The 20,565-nt window shown below is 43.5% G+C and overlaps 1 protein-coding gene across 1 annotated transcript in view; it reads left to right on the top strand.

The window, feature by feature from the left end:
• LOC130186327 (ephrin-A5b-like) overlaps positions 1-20,565 on the top strand; it is an 81,816-nt gene that overhangs the window by 50,687 nt on the left and 10,564 nt on the right. Inside the window, exon 2 of the mRNA XM_056403371.1 lies at positions 14,953-15,245. Within this exon, the coding sequence (XP_056259346.1) occupies positions 14,953-15,245 (293 nt within the window). The remainder of the gene's footprint in view (positions 1-14,952; positions 15,246-20,565) is intronic.

Here is a 20,565-nt window from a genome sequence, read left to right as displayed (position 1 = left end):
GGCAGAGGGGTGGATTTGGTTGCCGTGAAATGCTTAATTTAACCCAGGCGCATACTGTACGTGTAAAAAAACACGCGGTGAATGGAAAGAAAAGGAAGTTTCACACACTGAGATTGTCACAGAAAAACGGATACACATCTGTCTTATGTCTCCTTCCCTTGGGCGAGGTGTGGAGGTGAAAAAGCCGCCTGCTTGTGTTCTCAGAGATGGAAATCGGCCGGCGGTGAGGTGATCTATCAACAACGGCTCTATCTCTCCTTTATGGCCCTCTCCATCATCACATCCAAGCAGTAAATCCTTCCTCAAACTGACATGCAGCCGCTGACATGTGGTTCCCATCTAGCGATCCCACAACCCGGGGCCCGGATTCAGCCGAGGTGACGCTAATCGCGGTAAGGGAACGGACTGATAGCCGATCTGGGGTCAGTTGTGAACTTCAGAGAGCGGCGGAACGGCTGGGTGTGTGTGAGGTGTCGCAAAACACATGAGGAGGAGGAAGAGGAGGAGGACATGCACATGATGATGTTTCTTGGATGCGATGTGGATGTAGTTTGTTGAAACATTTGAAAGCTGTATTTCTGTACGTGAGTGGGCTCGGTTTGGTTTAATGCTGGTCAGCTGTCGGACAGCAGCTGGTTATGTTTCTTTTGGCTGGTCCAGCCTGTCGGACCGGTCCAGATTTCTGCTGCTCTCTGTGGCCTTTCGCTCAGAATAATATGAGCTGTGTCTGCAAAGTGCACGTCCATGTGGGCGGATGGATTTGTATGGGTGCTGTTTTTCTTAACTTTTATTTATCCCGAGAGGTTTTCTTTTTTGTTGGCAACGCCCCGCTTAAGGCTCACAGAGTAAGCCACATTACCACCTACACTACAGTCTTTAACTGTTGCACGCAGGTCTGAGAGCTCATTTTGGATCTGGTTCCAATTCCTAAATTCCTCTAATTATCAATCATTAAAGGGTGAATTCACCCAAACAAAAATACACCTTTTTCTCCAACCTCTTGCGTTATTTATTCATATAGGAAGCTTTGATTTTAATTGCCCAGCTTGTGAGATATTTGGAGGTAAATGGTGCTTGAAACATTCGATTTGAAATTCTCAAAATCATTGTTTATATTTCAAGGAGCAAATGGAGCACGCTATGAACAGATCGGACTGGAACTACTTTCTTCTAAGGAAATAGTCCCTATGGAAACAGCTGACAGACAACTAAGTGGAAAAAATATTACTTTTGGGTGAAATATGGGTGAATTTCCAAGTCTTAAAAAATCTTCAATTAGTTATTTTTCTTCTTCTCTCTTGGCAAAACTAGTAAGTTTTAGTACTTTGAATTTTTTTTAGGTTTTAGTTCTAAACTTAATTATTCATATTTTTTTACATGAAATAATCAGAAGAAATAATCCTTCTAGAGTTGGTAAAGTATCACTGAGGATTCAGATTTGATACCGGATTTAAATGCAATGAAATGAATTAACTGTCTGAGTGAAGATGCCAACTGATTCTTACTCTTCCTCAAATATGTTCCTGTTCAGTCAGGGATTCAAACCAGCAGCCTTTCAGTCACCTTCCTAAACCTTTAGCTCCTGCTGTAGGTCCTGTACATATTCACAAGTGTTTGAAATGTTGGAGTCTCTCAGGGTCATTTATGCTCCGTAGCAGTAGGAGGCGGTTTTATATGCATTGAAATTTGCCCACTGGATGTCCCAAAAGAAGGGCCATTACACCTCGCAGTCTGTACGCCTCGCACTGCGCTGAATATGTGAATGAGGAACATGGCCTCCGCCGGCGCTGCCGCCTGGAATGCTACAGCGGGTGTGAATATGAAATACGGCCTCTTAAGGTGGAGCGCTTGAATCTGAGCCCCGCAGGACTTCTAAAGGCGGCTTGTGTGAATCCGACCCGAGCCGATATGTGCAGATCTGAGGGTCTCCGGTTTGCGTCCTGATGGATGAGACTTTGACAGCCACTCTGTGTCATGGGGAAGGGGCATGAGGGGTGTTGTGGGGCCCCTGCGGGGGCAGATTGAGCGGACCAGGTGGTACGGCTTGGCGCTGGCATGCGGGGCACTCGGAGGGCGCTTCTATGTTTAGCCCTTACATGATTTTACATGTGCTGTTTTTCCTGGGCCTGCTGTGGGACGCGAAGGGGACGGAGCTGCGGATCCTAAGTGGTTCTCTCCTGTGGCCCTGTGCAACAGACACTGCAGGCTTCTTTCATTGGCTTTGTGCCAGCAGTATTAGTATGTGCGTAAGTGTGACACTTAATATAATCCAACACTGTAAAACATCACACAGATATGTATCAACTTCATGTAAATACACAAGTCCTGTTCATTTCAAATGAATTCTTCAACCTTCAACCATTAAACATTTATTAAACTATTAAGCTAAGTCTTGAATGTTTCCTCTGATAGTAATAAAAACATTATGAATCATGATGACGGTACGTATCCACCTTAATCCCTGCCCCTATAAACGCTTATAATTGATAACAGTTACAGGACGCAGACTCATGTAACGTCTTTGTAGGAACAATGTTGCTGCAGAGTAGCGCTGAAAAAAAATGGGGTTAGGGTTATGCTGTCATTATTGTCAACGATGTTGTCATTATTTCGGCAGATATTGCGATTGCGATATGAGTCACGATTGCCAAACAAATGTCCCATCCATCACATCAGGAGAATAGGAAATATAGGTCCGGGGCTTATATTTATGGTTTTTTGTGACTCGTTTCACCTTCATCAAAAAACAAAAATTGCAGCTCATTTGATTCGTATGACGCACGTGGCCATATCGCGATTTTAATAATATTTCGGATAATTGTCAGGAAGTGTCTGTTCAATTAAAAACCGACTTAGGAAAAATAGAAGGTAGAAGTTAGGAAAGTTTATTCATTTAGCATTTTTGACAGTCAAGAGTCACAAAGTCAAGATCAGCCAAAATAGAAAAACACAGAAAACACAAAGCTCAGAGATAGAATAGCAGATCCACTGAAACACATGAGAAAGCAGTAAACTGAGTCATATAAATGCTTTACGGAGATATAAACAATTGAAATCACACAGCACAGGGATACAGTAGAGTAATCAGTAAAATATGCGCAGTTCTCCGAAAAGCCTGTTTATACCGTCTTTAACTGCTTTTTAAATGACTTTGTCAGACTGACTTTTGCTGTTCAACTTAATAACTGAAGTTTATTGAATTTGTTGGGGCACCCCGGTGGCTCACCTGGTAGTGCGCATACCATTCAGACTCCGTCATTACTGCGGTTGCCTGTGTTCAAATTCAGCACAGACCCTTTGCTGCATGACATCTCCCCTCTCTCTCTCCCACAACTTTCCTGTCCCTGTCATAATAAATGATAAAAAAAAAAAAGAAATCTTAAAAAAAAAAAATGTATTGAATTAGTTTTGTCTAACTCAGTGAACTTTAAACAACTTTGACCAAATTAAAATGAAACATTTTAATTTACATAAACCAGTTCACAGTGTGTTGTTGGATTATGTGTGTTGAATGTCTGTTGATGGTAACGAGCGTCCCCTCATGTTGTTGTGGTTGTCTTTTTTCCCTCGTGTTTTCTATCTTCTCTTCACCGCCGTGTCAAACGCAGCCCCTTTTTCAGTCATTTCAATAGAAGCGCTGTCTCAGTACAGCAGAGGTCATCCTCTCACCTGTACCTGTAGCGACGTGCCCTCTACAATACAACACAACAAGAACTCGCCTTTGTGGAAACACAGTCTATTGTGAGCAGTGCAGGAGGGGGGTGGGGTGGGCGGGAATACAGTTTGGTCCTCTCTGATCTCCTGTCTCTCAGCTGACAACTTGACAGGATATCTGCAGAGCATTTCCTAAAATGTAAAAGTGTTTTCAACTTTTTTTTTTTTCCCCCAGCAGACTCCTGAGGGACCACCATGATGTGTGAGTCATAGTCATTTCAGAAAATTATAGAGGTGAAACAACAGGGAAACGTGACTGGTTGTTTAAAACCTTTCTCTTACTCTGCCTTTGCTGTGACGTGCAGTTAGTGTTTTATTAAATGTAAAATTTCACGGAAGGTTTACGACGTCCCCTTCTTTCTTTATTGCATTTATATAATATAATTAGCCTCCTGATGCCTTCATCTTGCTCCTCCTCCTCCTCCTCAATTACGTGACCCTTGCCTTGCATGAAGGCCCCTTGAGAGACTCCCTGTTGCCCCCCCCCCCCCCACACACACACACACACACACACACACACACACACTGAGGTGCCATGTTGGAGCGCCGGCCTGCCAGAAAGTTACAAGTTACATTTTTCCGTATAAATACACAGTAAAGCATTTTAGTCCGGAGTGACACGTCTCATCGTGAGCGGACACCGAGGGTCTTATTTAAAGGGCTTTGCAGGGTTGGGAGCCATTGATATTCCAGGTCGGTGCAACCCGTTGAGACATTGTATGTGAAATTGGGCCAAACAAATAAACTCAGAACAATTGCACAGACACATGCGGACCTCCTAGCTCTTATACAGCTCCTATGGGAGTTTTAAATCAAGGATGTGCTCTTTCCCACTCCCCTCTTTCACATCCCTCAAATTTTCTCACATCATTTTGGCTTCTTCTTTCACATTTCTCTCACCAGTCAATCTCTCACTCTGTCACTTCTATTTTTTTTACTCTCTCTCTCTTTCTTTGTCTGTCTCCAAACCTTGGATGTAATCCTCTCTCACCCCCCCACCCCACCTCCACTTCTCAGAACCTTGAACACAACAAATTTTCCGAGTCTGAGTTTTTAGCATTTCACCATCTCCCCACAGAACGCCTATTACTCAACCAAGTCAGCTCCACCGCACTTTGATGTGTGTGAGACCTCACTGGTGGATAAGTGCTGGTGTTGGTGTGTGTGTGTATGTGTTGTGTGTGTGTGAGAGCTTTGCAGGCTTGTCATGGGCGGGTGATTGAGTCCAGACGTTGTGGGTTCCTCTTTTCACTGCCCCTCCTCCCCAGCCTCTCTGGTTGTGGGTTCAGAGTGTGTTGGGCCCGGGACTCCCTGGGGTGCAGTAAAGTGATAGGGCAGCACAGGGGGCTCGGATCGCCCCTGGGGAGGGAGGTCAGAGGTGAGAGTCTCGGCCCTGCCGAGCCAGGATCAGGGCCATGTTAGTCAAACATGCTTCAGGTGGGGCCTTCCTGCTGTTGCTGCTGCTTAGACTAGCACACATCTGGGTCTGTGTGTGTGTGTGTGTGTGTGTGTGTGTGTGTGTGTGTGCATGTGTGGATGTACATTATTCTGAGTGTCTCAACATATTCCTCTGTGTATTCCTTCTTTTTTATCACTAAATAAATAACATGTATTTTCACATTTACTTATGTACATTTGCTCTCAAGGCTTAAACGTCCATATTTGACACTTTTCCAGTGTTTAATCTGAAGTGTTGATCCAGTAGCTCTAGTAAAAACAGGCCGGTGAGCCAATCAGAAGAGAGGAGGCTCTGAGCCTCTCTTCTGATTGGTTGACTTTTTGCTGAGTGATCCAATAAAAATATATCACATTTCAGATAAACACTTTGAGAAACCAAATCCTGCAAGGCTGGGTGGTGAGTCTAGGTGGGCGGGGCTTGGGGCATGGGTGAGAGCGGTGACTGTTTTGTTGTGACATCACAAAGTTACAGAAGTCCTGACGGCTCGTTTTAAGGCTTAGTTTCTGAATACAGTCTGTGCATTTCTCTGTGGACTGAGCACTTTGATACTTTCACAGTATTAATATAGAACCTAGACCTGCTTTATGATCAAACAACACATGGACATCTGCCTTTAGACTATATGGGACCTTTAAATTACACATGTTCACAAATAATCAAATAAATAAAATGACAAAAAACAAAAATATTAACTATAGAAAGTAATGTCCTAAAAATAACTGATAGGATGGAAAAATTAGTTAGGGTGATTGCATATTTGCATTTCCTGACTTGATCTACATGTATTGAAAACTTTCTCCATGTGATATAGACCTAATGTTCACGACACATGCAGCCACGTATGTGTTAACATATACTCCTGTGTAGACACACTGTATGTGCTCCTGACTTACATAAGTTGATTGGTAGCTTTTAAACTTAGCAACCTATTTAAAAAATCTTGGTTGTTTCCTGTAATTTCAAAAAAAAAACTTTTATAGACACAGTCGTACCAGCAAGTAACTTTGAGTAAATAATCAAAAAGAGGACGATTAGATGGAAGCTGAGCAGGAAGACAGAGAGAAGCGAGTAGGAATCCAGTTTACAGGAAAATGCAGAAATGCATGAAGCATGAAGCATGTCATGGGGAATTGAGTTTTTTTGATGGACTTCTCAAACGTCACCCTCCATCCCCCAGCAGCTGCTGAGAGGGACGACAGCGAGGTCAGTCCGTCACCTGGGCTCAGACACTGACCAAACACCGGCTCTCAGGCTGAATAATGGGCTGTCACTAACCCCTGACCTCAGCTCACAGTCTAAGGTGTCCGATCGATATCGGCCCGAGCACGGCGAGCGGCTCGTCTGACGACAGACATCTTGTGGTGTTCGGCCTGATTACACTGTCTGTGTGCCCTGCTGGATCACCCACATTAAGCTTAATGAAACATTAATTCAGTCGGTATACAGTATGATCATCGCCATAATCACATGTAAACACAGTGAGGTGCAGCATCCTGCATGTTGTTCCTCAGTGCACTTGCCCGGCAGGTGCTGATGGGACATATTCCAGTGAGGTTATTTTAACAGGACCTGTTCTGGGACCTCCTGGAGTTACACAATGTGGTATTGGAGGAGGTCCGTGTGTGTTCCTGTGCGTCTGGGCTCATGTGCTGCATATGCTTGATTGCATGAATACACCCGCAGATACGAACACTTCTTGTTTGTCAAAAAGCGCCGATTCTGTGGTCGGCACATTCTGTTGTTGTAAACTGGCGTCATGGCAACCTGAGCAGCCATGTTTGGCACAGAGGGGGTTTATGAGTCAGTGTGTCGGCCCCTTGGGGTTTTACGCTGACTGAATGACGGAGCCCTGCTGTGTGTGTGTGCGCGCGTGTGTGTGTTGACTGACACTAACCCCATGCTGCTGTTGCTGCTTTGACCTCTTTAACACCAGAATAGCTTTGTCAGTAATTAACCAGCTCCGTCCATGTAAAGACAGGAAGAGAATCACTTGTCTCAGTCACTCTGCAGACAGTCAGAAATATTCATCTTAAAGGGTCAGTTCACACAAATCAAGTCACTCACACTCGGATCGCCTGCTGTGTTTTATACAGTGTTCAGCTGGTAATAGTTTCCAATAATAAAATACAAATAAATGCATATTTACTTGGGTTTAAAGGGGCACACCACTGATTTTATGCTTTCAGATTTGAGCCCAAAAAGTATTTTCCCCCGTAAACTGCCATTATAAGAGACATCTGTACAACATCTGGAACTGTAAACGAGGTCAGTTATGAATTTTTCCTCCATTGAGGATTATATTTGTTTTATTCGCGTGTGATTCGTCATCATGATGTTAAGTGTATAAAAGGAGGGGGAGCGAACTGGCGTCGCCAGCAGGGGAAATGTGAATGTGCATGTGCAGCAGGACGCACAACATGGAAGCAAACCCAGATGCTAGAAAACATTTTTGTCCTCTGCACCAGACGAACAACTTTCATTCAAGTGACTGGGTGGAATCTTTGAGTCCAGTATCCTGATCCTATAATGGGTTTGAAAGGCATGAGACAGGCGAGGTGCGTCTAATGAAAGGTATTATTTAGGGTGCATTATGGGAAATGTAGGCCTGACTTATACCAGAGACTAAAAATCAGGAGATCTCAGCCTCTGGTGCTTCAGTTTTGACTATTCTGTCAACGGTGGAGGACTCACAGCTTTATGGAAGAAGAGCACTGAATCATGGGAAAAGCCCTTTACATGCAGCTTTTCTTTCATGGAAATATTTCATCTGATACAAATATTAGATTACATAGCTCTTTACAAGAACTTCCTCAGAAATTTGTGTTTGTGTTTAAAATTAACATTCAAGATTTGAGAACTTATTATTTAAAATGAAAAACTTAATTACATTAAAACCATCAGTACATTTCTCAAAGTCATTTGGCATCAGTTCAGCCAGTTTCCAGTTTTTCTCACTGTGTGCTGCTGCACAAGGTACAAGAACAACAAACCTAATCTGCACACAGACAGAGATCCGCCTATACATAAAGCTTTACATAACACACTCTCTGTCTGTGTGTTCGCCTGGCACACAGTGTGTCTGCAGCTGCACTGAAGGACGATTAGTGATTGGCACAGTCAGGACCACCAGGATCCATAAGCAGAGCGTCCCGCTCCCACTCTTCCTGTCTCTGCTTCCTCTTTCTCCAGCCTTTGTTTTATTTTTTAACTACCTGAGGTGCCGTCCCACAGGCAGCAATGTGTTTCCAATCTGAGGCCATTTATTCACCTTCTCTGATTTTGTTCCCGGCAGGAAAAACCCAGAAACAGAGAACTGTCTATACTTTACAGGCTCCATTTTTCCCATCTCTGTGCTGTCAACGCCCAGTCCGACTGAGCCCCCTGGCAGACACATTTAAATGCACTCTGTGTGTGTGTGTGTGTGTGTGTGTGTGTGTGTGTGTGTGTGTGTGTTTGTGACTCCATGGACAGATGTGTGTATATAATTAGCCAACTAAGTAATAATGGCTTTAAACTCCCAGCGGCAAAAAGCCCTGAATGATGGTGTATGTGGAGGGAGGGGTGAGCGGGACATCCCAACCCTGAGGGCAACGGGATGGACAGACAGACCCCATCTGGTGACATCACGTCACATGACCCAGGCTTGATTCCCCCCTTTTTGGCCCCATAGAGAGTTCCCCCTAGAGGCTGTGATCAGGAACTACGGGGTTTTTTTAAAAAGTCAGTTAGTACACATCGGTTTGTGGAGGAGTAAATAGAGGGGCTTGAAACACAAGCAGCATGAGGCCTGTGGTTTATGTGTCTTTCAGTGCAGACATTATCGCTGTGTGTGTGTGTGTGTGTGTGTGTGTGTGTGTGTGCGTGTGTGCGTGTGTGTGTGTGTGTATGTGTGTTAAGACAGAAGCTTCATGTGTTTCTGTGGGCTCAAAGCATCTCCTCTTTTCTCCCTTTGTGGAATAACCCTGGGAAGCTGCCCCTCGCCTGACCCAACTGTGTTCATGAGGAAAACAACCAGAGGGAGGTTTATCCTCCCCCCGTTTACTTTCTCCTGCCTTCTTTTTTGTATTCATTCTTCTTCTTCCATCTCGTTTTTCCCTTTCCTTGCTCTTCTTCTTCTTGCTCATCTTTTCTCCTCTCCTATTCCTCCTTTCCTTACCTCTCCTCTCTTCTAATCATCTTGTCTTGTGTCCTTTCCTCCCTTCTGCTTTCTTCTATCTTCTTGTCTTCTACATTCCTCCTTTCTTCTCCCTCTTATGCTCTTCTTTTTTATTCTTTTCTCTTCTCCTTTCTACTGGTTCCTCTATTCTACTAGTCTCATTTTGCTCTCTTGTCTCCCTTTATCTCTCCTCTCCTCTCCTCTTCTCTCCTCTCTACTTCTATTACCTTCTGTTCTTTTTGCTCCTTTTCTCTTTTCCACTCACTTTGCCCTTCGTCCTTGAGTTCTCCTCACCCGCACTCTTCCACTCGCCCTCTTCTCCCTCATCTTTACATCTCCTCTCCTCCCATCATTCTGTTTTCTACCCTCTTGTTCTTCACTTCCATCTCTGCTTCTCCTCTTCTTGCTCTCCTCCTCTCCTCTGGCTCAGGCTCTTTACTTTTTTCAATTGTACTTGTAACGACTATAAAACTGTCACGAACAAACTTACTAATTAGTTTTTTCTTCTCCTTCCCTGTCTTCACGTCCTCCTTCCTCTCAGGACCATAGCTGCCACCGAGGACACTGAGATGTATTTTTTCTGGGAATTTGCAGGTTTTACCAACCTTAGGGGATTAATTATTTCTTGCTGTATTTTCTGCTATTTTTATACTTACTATATATTTATATTTGACAGCTTTAATGCCAGTGAAATAACTAAAAATGGCTCACCTGAATATGTGACAGGTGTGTCAGAGGAAAGCACGACTTCAAACAGACCAAAACGCCATGAATAAATATACAGTATATACCAGCAGGAAGCAAGGCAGTGTTCTTTTTTTTCATTCGTGCCAAAAAAATAAAGAATTAAGTATTTCTTCAGCAAATTTAATTGTTGGCCACATGGAGAGGGCTTTGAAACAGCGTTTAGGCCTTCATGTTGGGAAATAAAACGGTTCGTGGTTCTGCAATTTTCCAGTAATTTCCTTCAACATTTCGTGGAAACAGCTTCGTAATCTGGCAAATAAAGACAGCGTTCTCTCAGTCAGAGTTTAGTGATTTGGGTTGTGTTTGTAAGCACTTGTTGATTGCCAGAGGAAACTTGCGGAAAATAAAATCAAAACCACTAATGGAATAGGCTGAATAAATCCAAATAATAAAATTCCTCTTTTCTTCTACTCACTCCATCTACCACCCACCATCACCAACCCCCCCCCACCCCGTCTTTGTCTGTTTCTGTCCATACTGGCTCTGTCATACCTTACCTGTGCCAGGCCAAACACACCAGATGGGGCTAAAGAAAGTAAACAACAGTGTGTGTGTGTGTGTGTGTGTGTGTGTGTGTGTGTGGGAGGGGGATGGCTGACTGAAAAGAGGGATTATCCATAGATGTGTGCTTTGTTAAGAGCTCCAGCTCCTGATTCATTGATAAGCCTCCTCTAACTGGCCGTGAGTAATTCAGCCAATCAGGGATCATTAATCCCCAGGACAAATGGATTTAGGATTAAGGTGCTTTTATTTTGTTAATGGCTCGTTATGACACATTTTCAACTGACAGTTTTAACTGCAGAACTGCTTTTTTTTTCCCCTGGTCGCTCTCTCTACCTCCTGCTATCAAACCCCTGAACCCTCGATCAGCCTCCTCCACCACCTGCTGCTCAGAACTACGCCAGAAAGAAAACACAACTATTGAAATTGCCTCGATCAGCCCAGGGAAAGCTTAATGACTCAATAAAAAGTACATAACACCAAATCCATCTAGAGAAAAAGCAGGTGAATAAATCTTGCTGGTAATGAAAAAATGAAGAAATGCTGAAGATCACGAACGCTGCAGAAGGTTTTTAGCTCGGTAAATGAACGAGGGTTTCTCACGCTTCAGGCCAGTCCACAGAAGGAAGGGGGTGGCGGTGGGGGAGGTGTTGACGGGCGGACCAGAGCCGCAGCGCGGACATAGTGGAGATCAGAGAGGAGATCAGCAGGAGAAAGTCTTTGGTCAGCCTAATTTAAAGAAGAAACCAGAAGACAGCGAGAGAGTGGAAATGTCATCCCCTCCACATCTTGAGTCGGGCTGTATGTTTACGGCTCCGTGTCTCAGCAATATTTCATTTCTGCCACTCAAAAACCTCCTTATAGCCTCCATCTGGCAAACATCTGGAGCATGTGCTGGTGCTCTTGCTACTCTCACTGTGCATTTTATCATCTTTTGTAACACCTCAAGTCCATATTTTAGCCTCTTGGCTGCGAATGTTTGACGGCCCTCCAGATCAACGTCTAGTGATCTAATCAGAAATGGATGGCCGGGAAAAGAAATGCATCTAAGACGAGAATAAAGAACAGTCAGCTGCTACAAAATACAGTTTATATGCATGCAGACAGGAATCCAGGTTGTTTCCAGGCTCATCACTAAGAAGGGGCATTTTTAATGATTCATGAACAATCAGAAAAAACAAAAATGGCAGCCGTGGGAAATCAGATGCCTGTCTAACAAGTTTCCTCTGTCTACTGGCGGTGTTACTTCCAATCATAAATTAGTTTTGCTACTTTTTAAATCCTTGTTGTTTAATTATTTAATCACTTCTCCTGTTATATTTGGTTTTATTTTCCGTAGGTTTTTAGACTTTCGCCTCCATCCCAAAATAAAGGAGGCGAGAGGAATTTTGTTTGTGGTTTTCAAACTTTTCAAATTATGTTTTCAAATTCAAGAACAGCTTGTCTTTCCAAACAAAAAAAAAAAAATAAATAAAATTTCCCTGTTTCTCTGGATAATCCCCAGAAGTGTCAACAGTGTTTACAGGATAGGTTGATGCCTGGAGTAAACACTGTCCCAGCTCCAGTCACAATCTGAATGTATCTGAATATAAATATCCAGCTCTGAACAGGGTCGTCGTCACTTTCACAAACTTTTTTTCCTCCATCTTTGTCGCACAAAGGTATTAGTTATAAATTCTCCTTGATCCCGACTAATCTCGGTTGTTACTCCTGGGTCAGGTTTGATTGACAGCCACCGACACTCGCAAGGTTAAAGCTAAACATTTAAGGCTTAGGACAGACAGGGGAGGACAAAGCAGGCTATCCCACAGTGCTTCTGGCTGAGGACATGATACCGTGGAGCCGGTTGACCCCTGGTAGTCATAATATCAGCCAGCAGCTCTGGAACTGAGGCTAAAGGAAGCCACGCTGTGCCTGCCTGGAGCCAACGTGCTCAGCTGGTGCTGCGGGGGGGGGGGGGGAGTGGGAGAGAAAACAAGAGCTTTGGTTTCTCGTTTGACCAGACTATAATTAGAGAGAGAAAAAGATTAGAATATGGCTGACGATGCCACAAGACACCCACACACACCCTGCTATCATGCGCGCACACACACACACACACACACACACACATCCGCTCAGTTGTGGCCCCTGCAAACCCAGTAGGATGGCCACTAATCCTGCAGCACATTTACAATCTGTGTAATGACAACTTGATACCCCCAGCAGGCCGCGGCCAGCACACACCTCTCTTTATGCTGCTCATGCCTCCCGAAGCCCCAACATGTACATGTCAGCGGCAGCAGCTGCGTCTAGACCCGTTCCTCCCTGCCACACATGGCCTTAGATCAGCTGACTGGTATTCCCATTCTCTCGGGCGTGGAGCAGGAGGAGGTGTAATATCCGATCCGTAGCCAGTGAAGCCCGGTGGAACCCACCCACCCCCACCCCCCTCCGACACACTGTGTCAATGAACAGAGGTGGAGTATTGAAGACATCCGCAGTATGTCAGTATGTCAATGATACTGAACTGCGGGCCATTAGCAGCTACAGAGACACAACCATCCAGCCGTCCAGGCTTAATCTGTCTCCACTAAAAGCCTCAGAAATGCAACCTTATACGGCGCCTATGGGAATATGTGTTTCCAATCACTCTCCCCAGGAATGAATACCTGGCATATCTCGTCACCGCACTCCTTTCCCCCCTTTTCTCCTGTCCGCTCGGTTTACAGTAAACAGCGGGCGGAAGATCTCGGGGCTGTTTCAAGGCGATGCTTGAGAACAGACCTCATTTTCCCAGACTCAGAGATTCCACAAGGGGCTCCTACATCAAGCTGTCATGTTGGGCTAATGAAAATCTCATTCTACTGAGGGATCCTCTTAAAGCTGCTAAAGGCACATGCTAACCAGGGGATTAGCCCTGTAACGCTAGGGGACTTTAATTTCAGCACCAGTATAAGTCATCACTATGGCGCACTAACATTGATATATGGCTTAGGACGGACTAGCGTGTGTCGTAAGAGGTTTCTGTTGCAGGGGGGATTCGGTTTAGTCTCACAAGAGGGTTCGGGATGATTGAGACTGACATGATGAGATCCTGTAAACAAAACCAGAAGAGCCGTAGCCTGAATGTGTCTTTCATAGTCCGGCCCCAGTTTGCGCTGCACATATGGGAAATTTTCCTTCAGCTGTGGCCTCGCTAAGATACCCTGAGTATCACGTGTTGTCATCAGGATCTGGAGTACTCGTATCTCTGTGGAGAACGCGTCTTCAAGGAACAAAATGGCGAGAGTGTCCCCAAACAAATCAATGAGTAACTGTCTGCACACTTAAACAGCTGCTGCCGATGTGCCCCTGAGCAACGCGCAGCTTCAGGGTTTCTGAATGTTAAGTGTGTTCAAACCGCAGGAGGCTGCTGCAGAGAGAGTGCGTGCATGCTCAGCATGTTTTCACTGGATAAATAAATCATTAGAAAGGTCAAGATCGCCGATCACATGCTCTCGCACGATGCCATTGTGGGAATTATCCTTGCATGTAGAACAATCACCTGACACGATCATAGATTAATCATGTTAGTATTATTGCTGACACACACAGAAACTGTCCCCCACTGTGGTTTATGAACACAAATGATTCCAGTCATGTAAGCACAAGTGGTAACAAGCTTCTGATGCACTTTCCTTCCTCATAAAACACCAATTTTTAGCAGTTTTGAAACCTTACATCTGCATTTCCCAGGGTCAGTATCTGGAATAGTGTGAAACCACTGGTAGGAATGTGTATTCCCCCCACAGCGCTATTAAAGGTCCCATATTGTACAAAGGTAGATTTCCATGTCTTATTATAAAGCAGGTCTAGGTTTTATATTAATACTGTGAAAGTATCAAAGTAGTCACCACCCTCAGCCATGCTCTAAGCCCCGCCCACCTGGACCCACCACCCAACCTTGCAGGATTTGGTTTCTCTGAGTGTTTACCTGAAATCTGCTCTATTTTTATTGGATCACTCAGAAAACAGTCAGCCAATCAGAGGAGAGCCTCAGAGCCTCCTCTCTTCTGATTGGCTCACTGACCTGTTGTTACTAGAGCTCCAGAGAGAAGCCTGAGAGAGGAGATACATAGAAACTACACAGAGATGATAAAACCACAAATATATCTTCTTATGGATCAACACTTCACATAAAACACAGGAAAGGTGTAAAATATGGACCTTTAAAGGTCAAACACTCAAACAGGTATCTTTTGAAAATCATGAAAAAAGGACTTAAGATTTGACTGAGACTCATTAAAGACTTGGGCTGAGACAACACACCAACGCATATTCAATGTTCTTCTGCACAGCTCTCACGTCTCTGGATTTATTCACATCTCCCTCTTTTCTCTCTCTCCTCTTCCAGGTTTTATCGGGGTGACTACCACATCGACGTCTGCATCAACGACTATCTCGATGTCTACTGTCCACACTACACAGGCCCGGTGTCCGACGAGCGGGCCGAGCGCTACATCCTCTACATGGTGAACTACGATGGCTACAGCTCCTGCGACCACACTGCTAAGGGCTTCAAACGCTGGGAGTGCAACAGGCCTCTGTCGCCGAACGGACCGCTCAAGTTCTCGGAGAAGTTCCAGCTCTTCACTCCCTTCTCCTTAGGCTTCGAGTTTCGCCCCGGCAGAGAGTATTATTATATCTGTGAGTACGCACCGACCTCAATGTGCTATTTACAGCATTTGTTCCACTTTTTTGATTCCAATCGAAATGTGCTGAGTATGACTTTGACTGTGTGGTCAGATTTGTATTCTTATTACTTTTTCTTGATCAGATTTTTTTCTGACTCAAATCGAAATATATTTATTATTTTGTAAAGTTCTTGTATAGCTGCTTGTGTTTATATAATGTTTATCTCTTGGTAACTTTTTTTGTGTTAAATGAAAAAAGAAAACTTTCGTAGAACTTTTTTACATTTCTCAAAGTAATGTACATAAAAAAGTGTCATTTTGTTATCAGTACTGAAACTCAGGTATTGTATCAGGACTAGTAAGAGACATTCACAGCAAAAACAAGCTCTATAAGACCCACATCAGAAGATCGATATCAGTTTCATCCTGGAATCTGGCAAAAAGACAGCAGCAATGTTTGGGTTTTGTTTTGCAAGTCCTTGAAAAAAAAAAAAGGCCAAGCCAAAACACAAGCCAGAGGGAGCAAAACATCTCTGCTGTCGAGGTCTCGTCTGAAGCATCTTTTGTTGCTGACTGGCTGAGCTCAGCTTTCTCCTCCTCGTGAGAAGACTTGGGAAAACAAGCAGCTGGGAAGTCATGTTTTCATAAGCGAAGTCAATGCCCTGAAGGTGCAGAGGAGAGGGACTAAATGAGATACAGTGAGCTCCATGGTAGATTTTTAGGAATTTAGCTGACACTCGTGGTCAGGGGAGCTTCATGGGTATTAACAGGAACAGGAATAATAAGGAGTGCAAGTGTCAGTGGAAAGACAGAACTATTTTGGCTTTACAACAAAGTACAATATTTAGTTTTTCCTTTATGCAGTTTTTCAGCCTCCAGACCCAGAGCAGGTGTTTCAGAAAATTTACTTTAAAGAAAATATGCAGTTTGGCTCATCTGACCAGATTGAAAGGATGTTTTTGTTCTGTTGAACTGCAAATCAGATATATGATATCTTTTGGCTGCTCACTGATTTGACCCTTTGAACAATGATTTCACCTGTAATGTAGCTTTAAAGGTCCCATATAGTATAAAGGCAGATTTCCATGACTTTTCTGATTATAAAGCAGGTCTAGGTTCTATATTAATACTGTGAAAGTATCAAAGCCTCAGTCCACAGAGAAATGCACACAGCCTGTATTCAGAAACTGAGCCTTAAAACCAGCCGTCAGGACTTCTGTAACTTTATGATGTCACAACAAAGCAGTCACCGCGCTCAGCCATGCCCCAAGCCCCGCCCACTCTGACGCACCATCCAACCTTGCAGGATTTGGTTTATTGTATATTTTTGGTTGATCACTCTGAAAACAGTCAGCCAATCAGAAGAGAGAATCAGAGCTTCAGAGAGAAACCTGAGAGAGGAGAGGTAAAACTACATTAGGATGGTATTTGGTTCTTAAAACCACAAATATATCTTCTTATGGGTCAACACTAGAATAAAACAAAAGTGCAAAATATGGGACCTTTAAAGTTACAAAACAAAACAATTTATCATTGACTTGATTTTTTTCCTGCGTCCTCCCTGCAAGTTTCATACACATTTCCCCAAAATCCACTTTGTGGCTTTGAAAACTCCACTAAAAGCTGAAATGAAGATCTGTAATGATACAGGGAGGATCACAATGAACGTTTTCTATTATTTTTTCCTTACATGTCCTCCAACGCTTTTGTGTTTGCCTCACTGATCTTGGACTGTCTGACAAATGAGCATCTGGAATCACAAGATCATCAAAGTTGTCCTCATATAACCTGTATTTTTGTTGCAGTATTTTGTGTCCTGATGTATTACCCTTCACTACATGTTTCTGTTGGACCTCTGCGTTCGTTGGCTAGTCTACTGGACTCTGTTGCTTAAAATGTGACTGTTTAGGGAAATTGTGGTCTATTGTTGGCCCTGCCAGAGAATTACTGATGTTGTTGCAATCCTTTGGATGTTGATAAGAAAAATCATACTTTGCCTAATTCTGCTTCATTTGCTGAGTTGGCTCTGGTTGATGTGAAACTCAGTGAAGATGATGTTCTTGCAGACTAGGATGATGATTGATCATCAAGAGAGAGAGAGAAAGGCAGAGAGACAGCCCATATGGCTCTGAGCAGTTTCAGGCCATATGGACTATCTCTCGCTGACTCAGATTCATGACTCATCCATCAGATCGTTGTTCACCAAAGACACTTTTTTTCCTCCTCTGAGGACATGGGATCTGAGCACGGTATGAAATAACAACAGACAAAGACACCTCAGGGAACATACCACGATCTTGTTGTCAGAGCATTTAACATAATCCCAATATTTGTCCTCATTGTATGGAGGTGTGTAGTTGGAAAGAAGAACTGCTTCAGGAAGTGTTTATCACTAAATTCCAATGTGAAAGTTTCCTTTAAATGAAATACTTCATGTTCCTCATTCCTCAACATTGAAGTCACCTGGATAATGCAACAGTACTATAAGTTTATCTTGTGGATATTAGTTTTTATTATTTCATTTTCATTTTTGAGAAGTCGTAATTTTCTGTCAGTTTTTATGATGAATAGCTCTAAATACAGCAATACCCATGAGCCTCAGCTGCTGTTGCTGTGGAGAAGAAGCTTTAATCGAACAAAACAATGCAACACATCTGTTGAATACATTTAAAACTGTCTCAGAATCTTAAAGTGAGAGTTTTGGCCATTCGACAGGAAGCAGAACAAGCTAAAACTACAACATTGACATATTATCTCCTTAAATGATCATATGAAGTATATTATATATAGTATATATCATAGAATTTACTGTTAGAACTCATTTAGAGTTCACCTGGAAAAACCTCTGCTTTGGTATCCACCAAGTCCTCGAGGAATTATATAGTTATGCACACGTATTCACTTTAGCTAGTCGCTACCTTTGCCTGATTTTTGCTGCTAGGCTGGTAGTGTACAGTAGGTTTATTAAAGCTTTTCACTGAAACAGCTTCCTTTTCCAACTGGAAACTAGGTTGATCAGAGTAAACGAAAAAAAAAAGCTATGGACTGAAAAAGCAAAACAATACAAAACAATTAGCCAAAAGAAGCTAAAGTACTCTAGAGACCTGAGGCCAACTGCAGAGTTCATTAAACTCTGTAGGTTCCTCATTACTGTATGACCCAATTCACATTACACACAGTCATTTAATCCATTGTTAATAAAGAAATGTTGATTAGTGCAGCTTTAAGCTGCTCAGTCTTTTACCAGGTTTCTACACAGTGTAAGCCTTAGCTTTAGCTCACTGTTAGCAGTGCACCAACAGAATTTAGGCTTGGTGACTGAATGTTTTGGACCAAAAAAGTTTTTATGTCTCCATACTTGAACTAATGACTCTATTTTTCTAACTCACAGAACAAGATATTTTATAAAGCAGCTGCTTGACTCTTGTATTAGAGTTTGATGTCCATCCAAGCCTCGAGGCGCTCCAACTGTCTTAACACTTCAGATTGTCTGTGCAGAAAACAGGACTATTACTTTCCAAGCCTGCCATGTCAGTTTTCTTTCATTTGGAATCTTGAAATGCGATGCAGTAAGAAAAATGTCTTGCTGTACTACAGGAAAAACATATTTTTCCAGATGGATCTTTGTTTTTCTTCCCATCAGCATCATCCAGATCCAGAAATTCTGGCTGCACTACAGTAAACTACTGTATGTTTTATCAGCTGCTGGTATCAGTGTCAAATTGCATGTTAGCAGTGTCTTGCTCTAGCAAAGCCTGACAATAGCTGATAGTTAATACCTGTGTTGTACATATAATATGGTTTGGGAATCTGTTAAGTGGCAATGTAAATGACACAGAAAGGGGGTTCATGTCTGCTTGTCTCAGTGTAGACAGACACTCCTTTGTCCTCCTTCGTGGTGATTGTCATTTGCCCCAGGCAGGGGGGGAATAGGAGGCGGGGCCACGTCAAATAGATGACACCTGCAGTTGGCTACAGGCCTGCCCGCCTGGCAGACAGACAGACACCCGAGGGAAAGCCTGGTGTGGGATCAGTATTGCGGCCGGTCCTATAAGGTCAAAGGTCACCAAGATGACGACGAGGTCTGCGCTGCAAGCTTCTCATGGCCTCAGAGGGCGGCATGTTTTTCTAATAGAGCCGCAGTGGAGCGGGGGAAGCCTGATCCTAATCTCAGGGGATAGAAATCCAATTTTCAGAGGAGACAGTTGAGAGTCTGGCTCTCCCCGTGTGAGAGGGATGACTGTCTCCCTGTAAAGCCCTCGCGCTTCAAACGCCTGGGTCCCGCTTCATACAGCCAGTGCAGATCTACATCGATAATGACATGAACCCCGCCAGCACAGTGCCCCGACAGTTTCCCTTTAGCTTCTTGCAGCTGAAGCAAAGACAAAGGGCTTTGTTCCCCAAGATAAACCGATCATCACAAGAAAAACACCTGATCCTACAGTAGGTTATTTATACCAGAATCTGTCTAATTCACCTCACAGCTACACTAAAGCCAGGCCTTACACGCCATCCCAGCCTGTTCAGTGACATGTGTTGCTGGTGCTGGATGCATGATCACGGGTCCAGCGGCACATGACTTGAACGTGTATAGTGTGTCTTGAGCGTGTGACCGGGAGGTTCACCATCACGATGAGGCAGCGTCAAGATGACCTGACTAACGCTCTGAGTCTAGGGTTGCAGGCAGAGCTGGAGTTACAGTCACAGCGAAGCTCGGCTGTGTTGCTCCAGGACAGGAAAGCCAGACTCTGACCTCAGTGGCAGACACGAGAGAGAGGAAGAGAGACAGTCGGATAATTGTGTGTGTGTTGGGATCTGTGAAGGGCTGCTGGTAGAGGGAGAGAGAAAAAGAGAGGGTGAGGAAGTGAGAAAGAAGGAAGAAAAGATCCTGCAACAGATGCAACTTTAACATTTTAGTAAGAAACAAGGCGATGTTGTGGAGGGTAAAGGATCATCTTCAGGTTTAATATGCATCATGACCAGTAATCCCAAATAACTACAGTGTTTAATGACCATACAAAAAATGAAAAAAAAATCAAACAAACAAATGAAAGCAGATAATTTGAAAGAGATAATACATGACAAGTTCTGCTGATATATGAGACCTGCAGGGTGCATTATAGGCTACTGCTTACCAAAGGAAAACAGGAAGCGGCTGTGTTTTATTTCTCCAGAGGCTGAAGCAGTTTTATACTTTTAATTTCACCTTTTACGATCTAAAAAAAAAAAAAAAAAAAAACAACTGCAGCTACTGTTACTGCCAGTTCATGACTGTAGATCTGTTTTTGAGGCTGCTTCTTTTTCCTCCCTACTTGTGATTGACCAATAAATTC

Source organism: Seriola aureovittata, chromosome 18 (assembly GCF_021018895.1).
Source record: "Seriola aureovittata isolate HTS-2021-v1 ecotype China chromosome 18, ASM2101889v1, whole genome shotgun sequence".
NCBI lineage: Eukaryota > Metazoa > Chordata > Actinopteri > Carangiformes > Carangidae > Seriola > Seriola aureovittata.
Note: the sequence above shows the minus strand (reverse complement) of the source record. Positions and strands in the feature narration are given on the sequence as shown.